The following is a 20,148-nucleotide window of genomic DNA, read 5'->3' as shown; positions in this document are numbered from 1 at the left end:
AGATCTCCGGGAGGTAAGCCAAGTGTCTCTGGTTGAGTCGTTTCTATTTGGTGAGTGTGCGTGTCTGCATGTGGGTGTGTTTGTGTGTGTGCGTGTGTGTGTGTGTGTGGTTGTGTGTGTGCTTCTGTGCAGTCAGCCACACAGAAGACAGATAGAAGCACCAGTCTGCTCACCCCTCCAGTCACATCAACGCAGAGGGAGCTTGGCATTGTGCGCTGCTCAGGCTAACATATCTTTGTGTGTGTGTGTGTGTGTGTGTGTGTGTGTGTGTGTGTGTGTGTGTGTGTGTGTGTGGTTGTCTGTGTGCACTGTTGGCTGCTGTGTGCGAGGAGGGAGAGATGAAAGGGTCCTTTGTAGCAGGGAGGTCAGCACTGTTGACCAGTAGATGTGTGAGTAGAGCCCCAGCTCGGCTTTCCCACAGTCTGTCTGTCCACTCGCAGCCAAAGACCCTCCGTCAACAATCGAAGTGTGCCACGGCTGAACAAGCAGGAGTTTTATTGTCACAGCGCATAAAGGCCGAAGCTGAAGGCGCTCTGGAGTTCACAAGTCTTATTCGCGTTTGATTCTGGTTTTAAAACAGAGGAAGTAAAAAAAAAAAAAAAGAACAATATGATTTTTCTTTTAACTTTTGCTTAACTTTTGCTGTTCAATGCTAAAAAAAAAAAAATCCCATAAACATATGGAAAAGGGAAATTTGTAATAAAAAAAAATAAAGACTCTAAAGAGGTTTTTTCTTTTCCAGCTACAACTTTTGGCACCAGCGCTGTCAGGCAACCATGAATGAAATACATTTTGGGTACAAATTTCATTTAACTAACACTGCAGCAGATTATTCCACAGCAACAATTGACGAGTGAGTGATTGTAATCTGTCCCTTAACAGCTTCCCACTGGATGACACTGACAGATCAAGCTCTGTTTGGCTTTTCCCTGGACGCCCATCAGGAGATGCGGCCTGGATTCCCCTGAGTGGCTGCTGAGGGTGAGATAAGCAGCAGCTCCCGATGAGAGGCAGGCAGCACATCGGTGCAACGCCGACTCGTTTAATGGGGACGGTTTTATCTCTGCTGGTCACCTTGAGATCGCTTCACCTCTCTTTACTGATGGGAGTCCTGGCGATTCAAGTCAAAGCCGTTGCTGCAACACGTGGCTTTGTTGTGCTGATATTACTCTATGAACAAGAAGCAGCTCTTCCAGAGACATCAGAGAGAACGTCATTGCACTCCTCTGTCTACAGCAATGGGATGTCAGAATAAAGACGACATCAGAGTATTAGAGATTTTAGATTTACACACTACAAATGTGTGTTTGTTTTTGACCAGAAGAGTTATTTTATTTGTCTCAATCTCATTACAGATGCTTTAATCTCTAAAACATCTCCTTGTATATGTTGAAATCAGACTGAAAGTGAAGGAATACTGGTTTTGTGTCTGGTTAGGTGTGTTGATTTGATCCTGTGTTTTTAATTATTACCCAACTAAATTGGGCTCAGCGATAAAAGCAGTTTTCTTTGTTGTTATTTTTTCGGTAAGCAAATTCTTATCTAAATTACTTTATGTGTCAAAAAACGCCATGCTAGCTAGCTACCAAGATTGAGATGACAGTAGGAGGAGAAATAGGCCCACAGCATCACAGGTCCTCCATCATGCTTAACAGTGGGAAAGACACCATTGTGTTGCAGCTCTGCAACCTTAAGCACTGGAGATTTTTTTCTTTACCACCCATAGCAACATGCTCACTGTGTGCAGCTGCAAGGTAAGTCTGGTTTCCGTGGCAGCTTAATCACAAAAGATGGTTTAATTTCATTTAATCGTTGTAAAACTGTGTTTTTGTTGAGAACAATTCTTTCTTACCAAGAGATGTTTTTTCTGGCTGAACAAATGTTAACAAAAACAATATTTTTATGGTGACATTTTTTACACATTAATGTATTATAATGGAAATTTGTAAAAAAAATAAATAAATAAAAAATTATAATTTTCCTTTGGGTGTTTTTCTGGTTTCCTCCAATGAGGTTTAGATTTATAGACCTCAAATAATAACTGCACTCATGCTTTCTAAGATAAGAGCTACAAAATATAAAAGCTGACTCAATTACAATTTAAAGTTTGTGCAATTGAACAAAACCTGGTTTTCAAGAAGAATTTGGTTCCTCTCATGCAATCTATATTGGATTGTCATCACTTTAGTATAAATGCTGCCTGTTGCTAATTTAGTCACCTGAGGTGGAAGTCGTTTTAAATAGCTTATCCTTTGAAGCGACTATGCTAAATAGTTAGCATAGAAGCTTAAAATCAATTTTTCAACATCACAACATCAAGAGTGATTGCATCTTTTTTTTATTAATTGTCACACAAGCTTGAGAAATAAAAAAAACACCAAAAAGGTCAAAACCTTGAAAGAAAATATTAACATCAACATCCAACCAGACAATATCAGTACATACATCCACTTGTGGGCTAATAACTCAATAATTTGGCATAGAAAGTTTAAAACAGAAGAGAAATATTCTCAAAAAAAGGCTGTCAGTAACACACAGTGAGGCAGAAACACATATACTGTTACATAAAGCAGACCCAAGATAAACTCCACCGGAGTAAAAAGAAAAACAATCACATCACAACAAAAACAGAATGAATCCTCGGTTTTTAACACGAAGAAAGACAAATCAGGTAACAAGAGAGAAAGCACATTGCGTTTACTTGTCCATCAATGTGATGAGACAATAAATGAACCCACGCTGAAAGAGCAGGATGGAAATACATTTCCTACATAGTGAGGGAGCGGACGGCTCCCCTCAGGTCTCAAGAGAGTCTCTCTACCACGGCCTCCACACCGGGCTGCTGCTGTCCGGCTGCGTGTCTGGTCTGAGCGGGGAGCAGCTGCTGGCTCTCCGTGTCTGACGGAGCGTCTGCTCTGGCTGCCGCGGGACCTGCTGAGGTCCGGCCGAGGCCTCCGTGGCCGAGCCGACGGACAGGAAGTGAACCGAGTCCCTCAGGCAGCGGGAGTAACTCTGACAGAGACCCGACTGCAGCTGCTGCCTCAGGAAGCTCACCGTCATCTCCAGGATGTCGGCCTTCTCCAGCTTGGAGTTGGGCTCCTGCTTGTGGAACTCCTTCTCCAGGATGACCTTGAGCTGCTCGATGCAGGTGTTGATGCGGTCCCTGCGCATTTTCTCCACTATGGGTTTCCTTAGCTGCGAAGGAACGGGCAGACGGGTGAGAAGCCTGCTTCAAGGCGGAGGCTTCCGCTTTCAGAATCACAAACACAAACCGTTTTCTACTTACTTTTATGTTGTCTCTCTCGGACATCCTGAGGTGGTGGATGGAGGAGTAGCTGTTGGGGCAGGGGGACATGTCTGCAGGTGAGCTGGGGGTGCTTCTCGCAGGGCAACACGCTTGGCTCTGATTTCTCTGGAGGAGCTTGCTCCCGGTTTTATGCTGCCTCATTAGCATAACAAAGCCGCGCGGTTCAGGCCGGGCTGGGGTTCCCACACTCTGACCAGTGGGACTCCCAGCGCCACAATGGAGGACGCGTCAATAAATCAGAGAGAGAGAGAGAGAGAGCATATCTGTGCCTGGTGTGGTTCCCAAGATAAGCAACAGGTAATTAAAAGTGTATCAAGGGGTCATCTGAGAATTTATCATGTTAGATGGAGATTTTTTTTTTTTTTTTTTTGGAAAGCATTAAAAGAGATCATCATCGCAACACATTCTTTGAATATTTCCTTTAGAGTCTGAACTGTTGGGTGTGGATCATGTGTGTCTCTTTACCCCAAAACTCTCCAGTCTTCAGTTAGTTGTTGTGCCGCAGGTCACAGAGGAAATCTGCTGTTTGCCAGGCCTCTTGTTTTTCCCGTGGGTCTTCTGCAGACCCGGTGTCAAATTATAGTGTCCTCAGTTGGCAAGACGTGTCCCCCAGAGGGCCCGTATCACTGAATGGCCCCAGATGTGTGGCTGGCCTTGTGTGGAGCAGTCGTCCTCCCAACATCAGGGTGAATGTGTGCAGCTCCTCCAGGATCCTCTGGGAATGTTAATTGATCCTCCGTCGTGGGACAAACAGGAACCCTCTGTCTGAGTCCATCTGGGGACAATTAAGTCCACTGGCTTCTGGTGAAGAGTGTTTTCAGTCACCAACTATAGCTATTGCATATTTAAATATTTATAAAGGTATACTAGTAGAACCATAATCATGACATTATTAGGCATAATCTGCCAGTGTAGTATGAGTCAAATACTGTACCTTATTCATGTCCCGTTTATACTTTTATGACATTACAATCAGAAACTTCAATGTATTTTATTGGGATCTACTGTGATAGATCCATGTTATGTACATCTATAAAGTAGAATTAACTTTGTCATTTTCACGTAAAACTCTAAAGTTGTTCAAGCCACTTACAAATTATAAGATAATGCGGAGAAGAGGTGTGCTTTCTTCTTTGCTTTGACTAGGCCATTCTAAGATCTATTGTTGTCCTGCTGGAAGCTGCACCTTTTTGCTCCAGTGTCAATTATTTGCGACCTCTATCAGGTTTCCCTGTGCCCGCTAAAGAAAGACACCCTCACAGCATACTGCTGCCACCACTTGTTCCTCTGTGTTTCTTCTTGTTGAAAATTACATTTGGTATCATCTCACCAGTGCAACTGCTTCTCTTCATTTTTTTTTTTTTTGTGTCCTGTACAGAAAGCAGGATTTCTTAAAGCTCTCCGTCATCTCATCACTCTTCCATAAAAGGCAGCTCACTGAGGACATCACTAACAGATTCTCCCACACCTGAGCTGTGGATCTCTGCGATTCCTCCATGGTAATCGTGGCCTTTTCTGCCGTCTCTAAACCACGCATTTCTTTGAATCAAAGTAGGTTATTTTTAATAAGTGTCTTTTTCTTTTTGACCTTGTGTGAATTTGCCCGCTTCCATCCGTCCAGCTGGTACATCCTAATTTCCCCCCACTGATGATGGAGCAACAAGTCAAAGTGCATCAGTTTTAATGGGCCGCCATGTTTTCAGTTTTTCAGTGCTCCTTCCTTTTTCAGGTGACGGACTGAACAGCGAGGTCAGGCCTTCAAACGTCGGGTTATTGTTTTATAACGCTGCTTTAAACTTCTTTACAACCGTTTCCTTGAGCTGTGATCTGTGTGGGATGTTCGCCGTAGTTAAACTGAGTTTAAGTGATTCACACATGGAGTCTGAATCTAAAGTGCTCCAGATTAGTTTGAAAATCTCATCAAGATTTAGTGATGTGAAGAATTGTTGGTGCTTAAAACTTCAATGAAAGCACCAGCATGAAACTCCCAAGCTACCATTTCTCCTCCCTTCACGTTTGCTTTATATTCATCACATAAAAAAACGAGGCTACTGTCTGTTCCCGTCACACCTGACGTGTCTGCGCAAAAGCAGACCTTCCCCCAAAAGGTTCAGTGTCGCTGGAGCTCTTTGTCTGCAAGTGTGTGGGAAGATGGGCTCCCCTCCCACCGGCGGCCCGAGAACTCCGAATTCCTGCCATAAAATCCCGTCCATCACCGAGACCTGCGGCGGCGCGGGGCTGCTACCCATCAGCCATCTCTCTGTGAGTGTGGTATCTCCCGTTTCCCACACTCTGTGCCTATTCACTGGCCCTGAGACGGGGGACAATAGAAGTGTGTCTTGTTACACATCACATTAGCTACGGTGTTTGATCTCCTGTTGAAGGGGAAGAAGGGGAGGGCGGGGGGGTTGGCTTCAGCCAGGCCATCTGGCCTGGCATACTAGACCCTGAGAAAGTCTCAGGCAGGCATGCCACACTCTCCACAACTTCTGCACACTGAGAAAAAAGGGGGGAAAAAGTTGTGAAAGACTTTAGGAGCACTTGAGACATAATTCAAGCTTCGGGCGTCACACCGCGACCGGAGGAACAGAGGAAAGTGGAGCGTGTGACCCGCAGGGGCGTCCCAGGCCCATTTCTAAAAACACCTGTTGGAAAACAAGGACGGACTAAACAGGGTGTTAGCAATCCCTGTGAGAAATACTATAGATGGGACAATACAGAAATGCAGTGCTGGGATGTTTTTTTTTCTCGACTTATGGGTGTGTGGGTGTTTTAAAGTCATTTAGATCAAAAGTCTTTGGTTGTTTATTTCTGTCCAGATAAAGGATGTAGCTTAGAGGAGGAAGTGTGAGCCAGGCTTAAATTTACAGTCAGTAGATGAGCAAAACTGAGTGCCAGATGCGCCAAAGTAAATAAATAATAAGGTCATATTTTCTTCTTGATTCACAGACATTGCAGCATTCTAGCTACGGTTTCTCTCAGCCTCCTATTTTCCAGCTGAAAAGGCCAAACAGTTTGTCTACTTTAAGAGTTAAGCTGCAGCTTTAATTATTCGTAATGGTGGTTTTTCCACTTTTAAACGTCACATATTTGACTGATTTCCTTGACTGATCTGACTTCCGATGCCTGACAGTTATTACAATGATCATTTCCAACTTGTTAAAATAGATTTTTTAAAAGTGCCTTCTTTGAGGTTTAGGGACTTTTTGAGAATTTTTAGAGGTTTTGTGGGGAAACAAAAGCATCCCTGAATTGTTTCCACACATCCTTGACCAGAACACAAAGTAAGAAGAGACACTTTTGAAGCTGGCAACATGAATGACATGTTGGAGAGCGAAACTTCAACCCCACCAAGCCAGAGGCACCGTGAGGATCTGCATGGTGGACGGCTCCGGTAGCATTGTTGATCCCAAACATGCTAACAACATGTACCTTAGGTTAATTGTCGTGAGGCAGCAAAAAAAACTCTAGTATTCCTTGTTAATCTTTTTTTAATTGACAAATAATATCTGACATTTGAATTGTTTTTTTTATATATATACCGTCTTCTTTTGAATTGTGGCACTTAAAGACCTTCAACGTACTGAAAGAAAATAAAAGCAAAGAGCTGACACAGAGGAAGAACAAATCTGACCATCAGACTGTTCTCATTACGTCTTCTATTGAAGTATCTCATAAGTTAATAACCATTTGATTTAAATCTCAAATTGCAGGGCGCTCCTTTTAAAACCCTCTGTTCTGTTATCGACTGCAATTCGACCTGCTGATTGTCTTTCAGGTGAAAGTTTGAGAGATGAAACAGATCCAAGTCAAGACAGCCTAAGGGGATTTGATACCTGGAATAAGTTGAAACACGCTTCGTAAAATAACGATTAAAATTAAGACAAACACCGATGGTTTCTGTGTTTAAAACTTCATCAGAAGTTGATTTATTTCACATTTTCAAATGCAAACTTCTCACAGAAGCAACACGAGAGATTGTTTCAGTAAAGCCTGAAGCGAGCATAAAATACCTTTATAAAAGGCACTAAGTAGAAGATGTGAAACATCCATTATGGGCGTCATAAACAGACAGGAAACAGAACTTCATTCAAATAAAAACCAAACATTGGTTACAAATAAACATGTTAGAATCCCAACAGGATTACAGTAAACATGGATCCACTGGATCATTTTACAGCTCGATAAAACTTCATCAACTGCAAAATGATGAAATCGCTGGTACTCGGTATCAATACACAGATTGTTCCGACAAATGTCTGAGACACTTAAAGAAAATAAAACCAACATGGTTCAAACGGCACAGCGGTGGCTTTCCGTCAACGTTCCACTCGGGAACAGAGAAACGACCAATCACAAGTCTTTTGAAGGGATGAACACACATGGTGTGGATATTCAGTACAACCCGACTGTTTTCGGTCCTTCCACCAGCACAGTTTCACTACACAGAGTTAAACTTGTGCCAAAGGTGGATGGAGGTTAGACTCCAGGGGAGTCTTTTACTTTTCTGTCCATGACGTTCACAGACGTAGAGATCTTTCTTTCTCTCTCTCTCTCTCTGTTGGGAGGTTTCACCAGGGTCTCCACAGAGAGCCGCCGGTCGGGCCCAGGCCCTTACTGGAGCTGACCCGATGGAGGGGAGAGCCAGGCGGAGAGGGGCTGCCGGGGCCGAGGCCGTTCCTGCCGGACGCCTGCAGGCCCTGGAAGTGGCCGAGGAGCAGCCGGTGGGCCTGAGTCTGGACCTCGCAGCGGGACAGGAAGCCGACGGCCTCCTGGACGCAGCGGGAGTAGCCGTCCCTGGCCGTCATGGGGCCGGAGGTCATGTGCTGCTGCCAGCTCCTCAGGTACGACACGGCCATCTCCAAGATGTCGGCCTTCTCCTGCTTCGAGTCTGGCTGCTGCCGGAGAAACTCGGGACCCAGCAGGGATTTCAGCTGTTCGATGCTGGTGTTGATGCGGTCTCTGCGTAATTTCTCCACAATCGGCTTTCTCAGCTGAAGGACAGAGACAGAGAAGACGGTTCAGTAAGTTCGAATCACTTTCCATTGTCACTTTTCAAGGTAAGCGTCTAAAACCCGGGGTGTCCAATTTAGACCCACACGGACCAAAATTGTTGAGTCAAAAGTAAAAAAAAATAAATAAATAAAATAAATAAATCAAGCAAATGAGGGAGTCCATTTTTAAGAAAGTTCTTATTCATTATAGACCCAAAATGTTAAAAGTTTTGCTGTATTAAAATAAACTTCACACCCATTAAGCCTCAATTAAACTAACAAGTTACATAACTAAAATAAACCTGATTTTGGTGCAGAAAAGCCGGCTGATCAGTAAAAGTCATGATTCTACCTCGGTTATAAAGAAACCTTTGAGTTGTACTTAATAATTTACACTGAAAGAAATGTTTATCCTGATTACAAGTCTCCATCTGCATAGAGCCCCATCCTTCTAGAATGCACAAGGGTCACAAAAATGGCCATTTTGGACTCCCCAGGTCTAAGCTGTCGGAGGAGAGGTTTACCTTGTGAGCGGGAGTCAGGTGCTCCTTGCTGGCTTGGCCGTAAGCAGTAGGCGCCATGGCTGCAGAGTAAGAGGAGCGCTTTCAGCTCAGCGTGAAGAGCCGGGTCGAGTCTGTGCTGCCCCGTCTCCGCCGCTCCTGTCCAGTATTTATACACACACATCTCCATATGAATGTGTGAGTCTGAGTCCTGTCGGAGTTTCTCACAGTCCCCGGAGCCAATAGGAGCGCTGGGAAGGGCTTGAGGGAGCGCAGGGCTGCCACATGCTCAATGAAGTGTTTATAGCCGTGGGGACAATGAGTGTGCCTCCGGGGAGCAGGTGGAGAAATGGACCGCGAGAGAAAGAGCCCCCGGGTGGGGGGAGGAGCTGGGAGAGTGACCCGGCGGTTGTGTTGATATGGGAAAGTGGTGACCCCAGAGGGAAGCATGCCGCTGTCTCATGTCGTCTCCACTGCCACCGTAATTGCAGACAAAGTGCCTCCGCCACCAGGCACACGTGGGTGTTACAGAGGGGGCAGCCGCTTTGAAAAGACCCAACATGCGGCCACTTCCACCAGTTGGAGGCAGCAAACCTCCCCGGTGCTGCCGCGCAACAGTTGGGACGACGCAGAAATGCCAAAAGGAAAAACAGGGAGGGGCTTTTCTGGGAGGCTGAGTAAAAATAAGCATTTTTAAACGACTGGTTCAACCATTATTGGTGTATTTTCATAACTAAGGTCACAATAAAGGAAGTTTCAATATAGGAGAAATGGACATCTACAAATGTTAATTCTATGGTTTCATGTATTTTTCACAATATTCACATCCTTTGAACTTTTATTCCACGTTTTCACATTAGAAGTCTAAACTTTCACGTATTTTATGCGGATTTCATGTATCAGACCCACATAACATAATCCAAATAATAAAGTCGCCTCAGTTAAAGTCATGATACAATCAGCACAAGATTGGAAATTAAATACTGAACGCATCTGATAAAGCCTTTCAGAACAAAGAAAATTACACCATCAGACAAATACAGGTCCTTCTCAAAAAATTTGCATATTGTAAAGTTCATTTTCCATAATGTAATGATAAAAATTAAACTGTCATATATTTTAGATTCATTGCACACCAACTGAAATATTTCAGGTATTTTATTGTTTTAATAATGATTATTTTGGCATACAGCTCATGAAAACCCCAAATCCCTGTCTGAAAAAATTAGCATATCATGAAAAGGTTCTCTGAACGAGTAATTAACCTCATAATCTGAATCAATAAAGTAACTCTAAACACCTGCAAAAGATTCCTAAGTTTTTTAAAAACTCCCAGCCTGGTTCATTACTCAAAACCGCAAYCATGGGTAAGACTGCTGACCTGACTGCTGTCCAGAAGGCCATCWTTGACGCCCTCAAGCAAGAGGGTAAGACACAGAAAGAAATTTCTGAAAGAATAGGCTGTTCCCAGAGTGCTATATCAAGGCACCTCAGTGGGAAGGAAAAAGTGTGGCAGAAAACGCTGCACAACCAGAAGAGGTGACCGGACCCTGAAGAAGATTGTGGAGAAGGGCCGATTCCAGACCTTGGGGGAAGCAGTGTCTGGAGTCTGGAGTAGAAACATCCAGAGCCACTGTGCACAGGCATGTGCAGGAAATGGGCTACAGGTGCTGCGTTCCCCAGGTCAAAGGTCAAGCCACTTTTGAACCAGAAACAGCGGCAGAAGCGTCTGACCTGGGCTACAGAKAAGCAGCACTGGACTGTTGCTCAGTGGTCCAAAGTACTTTTTTCGGATGAAAGCAAATTTTGCATGTCATTTAGAAATCAAGGTGCCAGAATCTGGAGGAAGACTGGGGAGAAGGAAATGCCAGAAGGCCAGAAGTCCAGTGTCAAGTAGCCACAGTCAATGATGGTCTGGGGAGCCATGTCAGCTGCTGGTGTTGGTCCACTGTGTTTTATCAAGGGCAGGGTCAATGCAGCAGCTATCAGGAGGTTTTGGAGCACTTCATGCTCCAAAAGATTTCATTTTTCAGCACGACCTGACATCTGCTCAGTGTCAAAACCACTGACCATGGTATTACTGTTGGCCTGCCAACTCTCCTGACCTGAGCCCCATAGAGAATCTGTGAGATATTGTGAAGAGAAAGTTGAGACGCAAGACCCAAAACTCTGTATGAGCTTAAGGCTATCAAAGCATCCTGGGCCTCCATAACACCTCAGCAGAACCACAGGTTGATTGCCTCCATGCCACGCCACATTGCAGCAGTCATTTCTGCAGAACGATTCCCGACCAAGTATTGAATGCATAACTGAAGAAATTATTTGAAGGTTGACTTTTTTGGTATTAAAACACATTTCTTTAATTGGTTGGATGAAATATGCTAATTTTTTCAGACAGGGATTTTGGGTTTTCATGAKCTGTATGCCAAAATMATCATTATTAAAACAATAAAAGACCTGAAATATTTCAGTTGGTGTGCAATGAATCTAAAATATATGACAGTTTAATTTTTATCATTACATTATGGAAAATAATGAACTTTATCACAATATGCAAATTTTTTAAGAAGGACCTATATATTGGTGGTAAATCCATTAAAACTAAAGGACCTATTTGTTATGTAGCTGCACATATGTTATTATTGTCCCTTTAGGGACATTTTCCTTGCAGCAAGGTGGGATTTAAAAAAAAAATACAAACAGAAACAATTTCACAACGACATTGTCAAAATAGTAAAAAGTCTTTGCTGACAGTGATCCGACTGTGTCTCCAGTTAAGCATCTTCAAGTTTTGTTTTTTTAGAAACTGATGTTGGAATCAGACTTCGATATACTGTGACGTTTACAGGTCACACTCAGCTAACACTTTCAGCTCTTCTCCTTCACTTACCAGAGTTTACTCTTCTGTTAGTGCCATTTCTCTTCAGTCCTTTACTTTTCATGTTACTTTGAAAAAAGGGGAGCAAGTTAAACATTTGCATCAAAAACTCATTTTGAGCATAAAGTTTTTCACATGAGCAGTATTTCAGACTATATGAAGAGAGTGAAGTGTCAGAAGCATGCCCCAGATGTTAGCTTTCCCGCTCTCAGCACACGTCAACACGCCAGGCACACACACACACGCACACACACACAGGTTGATCAGCCTGCCGCTGGCCACGTCTCGGTCACACGCTCCCTTCCTGCCTGTGTGGAACGTGGGAGCTGCTGTGGTCCCAGGCTTCCCACACTTCAGTGTTAATGACTCCAAGGCAGGCTGCACAAAGGAAGTGTGCCCCGTGGAACAAAGACCGAGTGACCAACCCACCCTTTAAACCACACACACACACACACACACACCAAGGAAGGCAAGGCTGTCAACAGGGCTTCCAGGCACACCATCTGGATGGATCGAGTGCTTTTGTCGGTCAATCAAGCATGAGAGGCGCCCACCGTGAGAACTGGAGAGGATGAAATAGAGACGAGAAGTTAAATGAGAAGATCAAGTGTGTGTGTGCGTGTGTGTGTGTGAGAGCTGAGAAGTCTTCTAGTGTGCTTCATCAAGATGGTTTTTAGAAATAAATAAAGGAAAAATTGGGTGTTTTTTCTGATTTGTAAGTAATTGCTTTGCTAGAGGTCAATTAATCAACTAAAGGGAATAGTGTAGATTTACTGGCCGTATTTCTTTAAACACATACATGTAATGTGATAGTTAAACACCAAAAAGATACTCTTTTAAAAACTTGCATGTCAGACTTTAGTAAATAGAGACACTTGTAAAACAAAATACATGAAGAAAAAGTTTGTCCTCCATATTCCCATCAAACATCCTTCCTATAATAAGGCGTCATTGGAGCCACAAGAGGTTCCTTAGGGCCCCTCCCAGATTGGGGCCTTTGTTTATCATCGTTCCGACCAATTTATTCACTTTCTATTGTCAGTGCGTTGCGTTGTGATTGGACAAATGTGGTGAGAACCAGCATGACATTAAATCAGTGGAAAAGTTGGCGTGAAGAAGTATTTAAAGGAGGAAAACCTTGGTGGTCAAAATCATAAGCTTGAAAACCCCTTGAAGGCCCTGAGCCAACGTCTGACTGAGCCACCGCCATGAGGGATCAGCGCACGGTGTAAGTTCATTTCCTGGACGTTCAGCTTGATTTGATATTGATCTAGAACTAGAACGTATTTTAGATTTTATTAAGGTGGAGATTTGATTTTTTTTAAATGGGGAGGAATCCATAAGAATCTCAAAGCAGTAGCATCCTTTGGAAGTCTGCTTTCAATACTCCAACCCATTCCTGTGATGAGTTTTAAAAATAAAACCCAAATGTCTAAAACGTAGTGCTGTTTCTTTTCAGCTTGTGTAAGATGAGCATTTTGGAAAGGAAGTGCACAAACAAAGCAGCTCAGCTCTGCTATGCTCTGGAGAGCCAGCTGAGCAGTCGGGACGCCTGGGATAGGACCGTCTCCTTCTGCTCCACTAAAACACTCTTCATTTTCCGGAACGGCTTCACCGCAGCCTCCAGGGACGTCATGAGGCTGCTCCCTGCTTCCCCCGCTCAGGACGTGATGCCGCTGTGCTGCCAGTCATGAATGGACAAAATGATGGATCATATATTTTTTTTAAATGGTGATTTTGTTTGGAGTGTCTTGAAGATGTTTCACTCAGGGAGAAAAACTGTGTTTTTTAAAAATATATTCTTTTCATTTAGGTTTATTCACCTTATTAGGTGTAAATTGTAAAAAAAAAAAAAAAAAAAAACTCTGTGACTAGTAGTTCACAAATGTGCATTCTTTGCCTTAAGCGTCCTTTAATGTGGACCGCGTCATTAAGATTGTTTGATTTAAACTGACAGTCATATTCCTTTGATTAAAAGGGTCATTTTTATTTTACAGAATGTTTCAAGACGTTGTCTTTGTGCATGGGACACATTTTTGCCAAAACCCCAAAAAATGTGCAAAATGAGCTCATGTGCAATTCTGTCTTTTGTACTCATTAGGGAGCGTTAGCTTTAATCTGTTTAAGATTATCTTGAAAAGTTAATTCTGATAAAGGTTTACATTTTTATTTTATCTGAGTTTCAAATGTCATATTTAACTTCATCATACATGTTGGGGTGTGTCGCCCTCTAGAGGTAGAAATAGACCACGCCAGAGATGCAACGTTGGGATCATCATTTGCAAAGTGTCCTGAGGAAACATTAGCTTTGAAATGGCGCAATATCAAGACATTAAACTGAATTAAAATGAATGGAAACGCCTAAGAGTGATTTTCCCAGTTGTTGGCTACCTAGAGAGAAAAATTCTTCTCAGTTGTGATTATTTGCAACAGTATGATTGTCAGATGTTTGAAAAAGCTTTTCACTAACTGGACTTTTATTGTGGGGGCACAAATAGGAGTAAATACGCAAGAAGTATTAATTTAAATAAATGTGATCCCATAAACGTTGCTGAATGTAATGATGGTTTGTCCACATCCGTAAATTATTTCAGATTATGTTTAGGTAAGTATAAGTAAATGTAGAATACTGAGAAAAAATCATGAAGAACTTCAAATTATCTTTCCACAGCAATAAGCCACCAGAAGCAGAGAATAAAACACCCAGAGCCTAAATAAATATTCATTACCCCTGGAATGTTTCTACATTTTGTCACAACTGCAAACTTTAGTGTTTTATTTGCAATTTTGAGAAAGAAAAAAAAAAGTCTGTTCCGCGTCACAATTCCTCATCATCTGACAAAAATTGAAAATGTTTGAGTGTAAATATTTGTGCAGTGCATTATATGTCATAGCTCCAGTATGAAAGGATTTCTTTCCAAATGTGCAAACAGCAGCCAAGACAGAAGAGGTTACCCTTGAATCAGACTGAAAGTATTACAGCTTTATTAATTATATGCTAAATTCAAAAAAAGCAGACATTCAGCAATGGTTTAAACATTGTAGCATTGGGAAAAGCAAATCAATGATGAACTGGGGAAAGTGTACACCATGCATTTAGATCTGAAGAACGGCGACAGAGTTTTCTGTCTTCTGAAAGTGAACGAGATGCTGAGATTTACTTTGCGTAAATTTCGGTTACCGCCGAGAGTTTGAAAGTCTAAATTCGAGAGTGGAGCGTGGCCTTAGAAATGAAGGAAGCAAAACCAAACAAAATCATAAGAGGAAAGTGTTTAAGCATGTAATGCAAGTATGTTTTATTGTCATTTTAGACATTTCTGGCATCTCATTGCAGCAGGTAGAATCTTTCATGGACTTGCTTCAAAAGGCAGAAATTATATGGAAGAAATTAAATCAAAACTTTTTTTTTTTTAAATCCTGTTTCGCTTCTGATGTTGATAAAACAAACCTAAGACAATTTTATTCTCCCGACCATCACTCAAATTTCCAGTTAGAATCCACATGTAGACTTAACAGCAGAGGGAAAATGACAGGCACTGCAACCGTTAGACTATAGCACTCTGTCGATTTAAAAAACCCCGACCACAAACCAACTCAAAGCAAAAAAACAAACAAAAACAAAAAAAGGAAAAGATAAAATCAAATGCCACTCGTAATATGAGCTGGGTCAAATCCCAAAAGTATTTCGGTTCTTCTAACATCGCACCGCAAGGTTGGGGTAATAAAAGCCGAATCACCCCAAAACAGAATTCACAAATTCTTACTGTCAACCAAAAAGATCAACGTCTGAATGTGAAAATGCTGCCAACCTGCTCAGAAAAAAAAAAAGACAGGAAAACTTTCAGCTTTCTGACAAGGAGAGCACACCAGAAAATTCACAAAATTTCTAAAAAGGTCATTTTTACTCGAGCTTGCTAAAAAAAAAAAAACAGGATCATGACTTTAAATGAAGACTTCAGCAGTTTCAGTTCGGCAGAGTAAATTCTGTTTTAGCGTGTCGTTCCCCTTTAAACAGCGGCGTCTTGGTGTTAGAGGTGTTTAATTTGTTTTTGTAGACTACATACAGGTTTTGCTTATTTTATTCTGAGATGTCATATGGGTGTGGGAGTTAAGTAGGAAGCATGGCGTCGACCAACTGCATGTATTCTTTGTGTCTCAGGGTGTAAACCTCAGTTTTTTCTTCTTTTTTTTCTTTTCTTCAAGTTGGTAGCTGTATCGATTATATTTGTCGGGATTTTTGTCGGGCGTTGGAGGGGTGTGACTCGTGGTTGGTTCAGGGCAATGAGTTCAACACTTCCTGCAGGAAGAGGTCTGGCTCTGGGATTTCAGAGAGGAGACCTGGAAAAGAGACAGACGTTTGCAAATTTGAAACACTTGGGGGGGGGGGGACCTACTTGGTCCAAATAATTTTGTAGTTCTAAAATCAATCAGGATGCGTTTCCACTGACCTACAACATCGAAAAACTCAGACACGGACTCGGCGGGCATGAGCTCATCCTGGAAGGCCCTAAGCACCCGCTCAGAGGCCTCGTAGATGGGCATGTCGTTGTGGCGGACATATTCTGCCAGCGAGAAGGACCAGCCCCCCTCTGTGTTGCTGGTAGGTACTTTCTGTTAACATAAGAGCACAGAAAATATTTGTGATCATGTTATGAGGAAGCATATCATAGATGGACACTGGCTCATATAGGAATGAGGTTTTTCTTTCATGCTTTATGCTCCTTTTTTATTTTGGGTGAAACATCAGTGTATGATAAACAAATCAAAATACAACAAAGCTGATCTTAATGCCATTCCATTGATGTTTTAACAGCTTTTACTGCAAGAAATAAGACAAACTGAAGAGAACAACACTTCAGCAGATGGCTGTTTTCAGCAGATTTTAAAACATTAGTGGACATTTACCCTAAACATGTCGTAGACGAGATCCACCAAGCCCCAGAAGAGAAGAGGAGAGCGGTACACTGCATATTCCTTTGGTGTTTTATCTGAGAGTCTGGAAATTAAACAACAAAATAAATAAATAAATAAATAAATAAATAAATAAATAAATAAAGAAGAGGATTAAGACAAGTGTGAAAAACTGTATGACATATAAATGTTCTTTGTCTTCAAGATAGTGAATCAATGTTAGAAGTAAGGCTGTAACATAAGCAAATGCAGTTTCTGCAGTTATCACCAACTCAAATCTAAACCTTTTTAATGTTGACTCAAAAATTACACTACTGATGTTAGCATCCACACTTTAATGGTCTCCATAACGAACAACATGCGCTAAAGCGCTACTCTCACAACAGAATGGAAAACTACAGGTCTCGCCCCGCCTCCCATTACCTCACATCCAACACATGCGCAGGTTGCTACTTAAAGACCATTATGAGTGGATTTTAAGACCCGTATCAACACTGGCAATGAATTTGCACTTAACCATGATAGACGCCAAAAAGCAAACTAGTTAGCTAGGTAGATAACAAGGGTATGTTTAATATATTTTACTTAATATATTTTACTTAATATTTGTCAATGTATGTTAGTAATGAGTTACCGGTAGTCTCAACCAAAAATCTCATGAGAGAAAAGTATACATAGAATATATGATTAGGTAGTCCTGTCAATACAAAAGTTTAAGGCCAAGTTAGTTTTTGTTTAAATGAATTGAAGACATTCCAAGGCCTTCATTTTAGATACATGAACTTAAGAGTTTTTAAGCCTGTGTGCACGTTGTGAAGTGAAACAAAACACAAGACAGACTCAAGTATGCAAGACCACATCATCAAAAAACAAACAAAAAAAAACTGGACCGATACAGGGGAGAGTGTCGTACTTGTTTGTGGAGACAGCAGAAACTTTGCGTGCGTGTGCGGCGACCAGTAGTCTTCGAAGGAAATAAACCCGTGAGCTCCTCCACTGTTCAGGGGGCAATATGTGCATGGCCAGGATGGTGAAATAATGAGGTCCTTCGACCTCATAAGAGCCCTCCACCCATTTGTCGCTTGGCTGCTCCTGGAAACTCTGCAGATTCTTCTCTTCTCGGGACGTAGCCCTTGTACTGAACAGACAGACGCGTAAAATGAGACTCGCTGTTTCCGGCATGAAGCTGGCAGCAGAAACACCGAGGCGATGTCTGGCTGTGAGGTGTAAAACGTACGTGTTGAGAACGTAGAGCACTGTGTGGATGATGTAAGGGATGAGGTGGATGTTGCTCTCGCGGCCCCCGCCTCCTGTGTCCACGCTGAACGACTGCTCAGTGGCGAAGCGCAGAAACAGCAGTTTGGTGTCGTGGATGTTGAGTTGGTACGTTGGCTCCCGCTGACCCGTGCACTCCTGAAGATATGTGTTGTGCCTGCGTGGTAAACACGGTCAGTCCAGAACAATCAAGCTGTGATTCAAGGAGAAAAACATCTAATCCCTCAGTGTGAGATGGAGTCGGGTATCACCTTGCTAAGCATGTGGCAAAGGCTGATTCTGGCACATGAGGCCCCCAGACAGGCAGCAGTCCGTTGCACTTGGTGTTGGCATTCTGGAGAGCAGCGCTGTCCCACTCTTCTCTCCCACGAGCCAGCCTGATTGGAGGAACGGCGTTAGGCGTTTGCGTTGGAGTAAATCAGAACGGACGAGGCGTGAGAGCGGAGGAGGCGGTTACCTGACGGCGGCCAGGTGGCAGTCGTAGTGGACTATGTTAAAGTGGGACACGGTGCTGTAGCCCTGCTGCTTGCGAGGCTTGTTTTCAAATTCCTCCAAGGCCACACGCTTTGTGAAAGTGTAAATACCCAAAACTTTGGTTGGCTAGTGAGAAAGAAAAAGCGAAAATTTTAGTGAAAGCTGTTATGCTGTCTGCTCAGAGGAGCCAAGCAGATCATTTAGCCAAGAGCAGAAAGATGTCAGATTGTGCTTTGCATAGTGTTTACAACCAATTAACTTTTTCTGCTTTGTAGAGTCATCATTTGTATGTCGTTACTAATTTTCCGACATCTAGAGAGTGAAAATATGGCCCATTCCAACGCCAAACTAAGTTGCTCTGTGAGTAAAATATTCTCATAGCTTAACATTCATGTTTCACTTTGCTTTACTTGGTGTTTGTCCATCTCATAAAGCTCCAATAAAATACATTTAGGTGTGTAATGTGATAAAATGCGACAAGGTTCAGCAGGTCTAAATACTTTTGTAAGGCAGTGCACATAATATCGCAATAATGACACAATGTAACATGCTCGTCAGTCATAAAAACGCTGATGAAGCATCCAGCCTCAGAGGAAAAACCTGCTTGGTTTTAATAAACCAAGAGGATTATTTCAGGTCTTTATCCAGCCTGCACACCAACAGACCCAGTGAACTTTTCCCAAAGCTTTAAGTCTTGTAACCTTCCAGGATCCCACCTATTAAGATGCAGGACTCAACAGAAATCTTTTTAAACCCAATGTATAGTTCTTAGCAGAGCAACTAGTATGTGAATGTTTTGTTTGCTCACATCATTACATATTTCACTGTGTTGCGTTGACGACCTGCTGGATGTGTTCGTTACCTGGAACTTGTAGCCCTCTCTGCAGATACAGCAGGTCAAACCTGGCTCCTCAATCAGCTCCTCCATTTGCTTCAGAAGTGAAGTCTTTGTGACAACCTGCCCCTTCTCGTTGGTCTGAACGGCAAACATGGTGAGATTTAACATAACTACACGATCCACACAACCTAAACAGGACTAATATCCGAGCCTACCGTCATGCCCAGCGTTCCCAGAGCCTTCTGCCTCATGGCCATGGCCATGCGCTTCTTCTCGGCTCGGGTTTCCCTGCGGGCCGCTTCAATCTTCAGGTTGACGTCGCGGTGTTCCCGCAGAGCCTCCAGAAGGTTCTCCGCCAGGGTCCCAATGCCTTCGTCACTGGATACCTGCTCCAGCTTGTGCAAGTTGGTTATTGAATCTGTTCCTATCAACACCTGGACGTAAAAAAAAAAACAAAACAAAGACATTCAGTTAAATTGGAAGGAAAAGTATTATTTGTCAGTGAGTTACTGGAGGTTTATTTGGTCTTGTGTACCTGTGTGGGCGGATGCTGCACAGCCAGACCACGAAGCAGTCGGAGGATGAAGGGTAGCGCCGGTCTAGAGAGGAACTTCTTCCAGACATCTGCGTCCAGACTGATGAAAGCAACAAAAATTTTGTTTTGAAGATTTAGGATGATACTAAATGAAACCTGAATAAAAAAAAAAAAAGACCATCTCCAGATATTTGCAGTAGAAGACGACCTACTTTTTGGCATTTGGGATATGTTTCTTCATGTAGTCCAGTGCACTCTGAGTGATTCCTTTCTGGAGAATGAGGTCTTTCAGCTGGTGGCCGTTGCTGTTGTTTTTGATTCCAGCTGCAATTTTGCAGAAGCAATCCAAAAACACTTTGTCTTCTGCACTGTGCTCCTCATCATACCTTAGAGAAATATTACAGAAGTCACGTTTACAAAAAGTCACCTAAACAAG

The 20,148-nt window shown here is 42.7% G+C and overlaps 3 protein-coding genes across 12 annotated transcripts in view; all 3 read right to left on the bottom strand.

The window, feature by feature from the left end:
• Positions 1 to 2,337: 2,337 nt before the first annotated feature.
• On the bottom strand, positions 2,338 to 3,509 carry her12 (hairy-related 12). The gene is made up of 2 exons (XM_008413474.2): positions 3,287 to 3,509; positions 2,338 to 3,195 (listed from the first exon to the last, which is right to left on the bottom strand). The coding sequence occupies exons 1-2, from the start codon at positions 3,452 to 3,454 to the stop codon at positions 2,818 to 2,820; spliced, it is 546 nt and encodes a 181-aa protein (XP_008411696.1). The 5' UTR covers positions 3,455 to 3,509; the 3' UTR covers positions 2,338 to 2,817.
• Positions 3,510 to 7,850: 4,341 nt separating this feature from the next.
• Positions 7,851 to 9,599, bottom strand: LOC103467259 (transcription factor HES-5-like). Its single transcript, XM_008413475.2, is given in 3 exon segments — positions 7,851 to 8,301; positions 8,826 to 8,903; positions 8,905 to 9,599. Coding segments are annotated over 3 exon segments (588 nt in total). The 5' UTR covers positions 8,992 to 9,599; the 3' UTR covers positions 7,851 to 7,878.
• Positions 9,600 to 14,641: 5,042 nt separating this feature from the next.
• Positions 14,642 to 20,148, bottom strand: part of ubr4 (ubiquitin protein ligase E3 component n-recognin 4) — a 48,136-nt gene continuing 42,629 nt past the window's right edge. For all 10 annotated transcript variants that reach the window (XM_008413476.2, XM_017305794.1, XM_017305792.1 and 7 more), the window contains 11 exons: positions 19,925 to 20,098; positions 19,713 to 19,812; positions 19,393 to 19,611; positions 19,202 to 19,315; positions 18,323 to 18,465; positions 18,117 to 18,242; positions 17,828 to 18,022; positions 17,504 to 17,728; positions 16,585 to 16,675; positions 16,128 to 16,290; positions 14,642 to 16,017 (listed from right to left, as the gene is read on the bottom strand). In XM_008413476.2, the coding sequence (XP_008411698.1) occupies positions 15,953 to 16,017; positions 16,128 to 16,290; positions 16,585 to 16,675; positions 17,504 to 17,728; positions 17,828 to 18,022; positions 18,117 to 18,242; positions 18,323 to 18,465; positions 19,202 to 19,315; positions 19,393 to 19,611; positions 19,713 to 19,812; positions 19,925 to 20,098 (1,615 nt within the window). In that variant the 3' untranslated portion in view covers positions 14,642 to 15,952. The remainder of the gene's footprint in view (positions 16,018 to 16,127; positions 16,291 to 16,584; positions 16,676 to 17,503; positions 17,729 to 17,827; positions 18,023 to 18,116; positions 18,243 to 18,322; positions 18,466 to 19,201; positions 19,316 to 19,392; positions 19,612 to 19,712; positions 19,813 to 19,924; positions 20,099 to 20,148) is intronic.

Source organism: Poecilia reticulata, linkage group LG7, assembly GCF_000633615.1.
Source record: "Poecilia reticulata strain Guanapo linkage group LG7, Guppy_female_1.0+MT, whole genome shotgun sequence".
NCBI lineage: Eukaryota > Metazoa > Chordata > Actinopteri > Cyprinodontiformes > Poeciliidae > Poecilia > Poecilia reticulata.
Note: the sequence above shows the minus strand (reverse complement) of the source record. Positions and strands in the feature narration are given on the sequence as shown.

Coding starts and splice junctions, on each gene's coding strand:
- her12 (XM_008413474.2), bottom strand. CDS start 3,454: ATGCTAATGAGGCAGCATAAAACCGGGAGCAAGCTCCTCCAGAGAAAT. Junction 3,196..3,286: donor CCGAGAGAGACAACATAAAA/GTAAGTAGAAAA, acceptor GTTCCTTCGCAG/CTAAGGAAACCCATAGTGGA.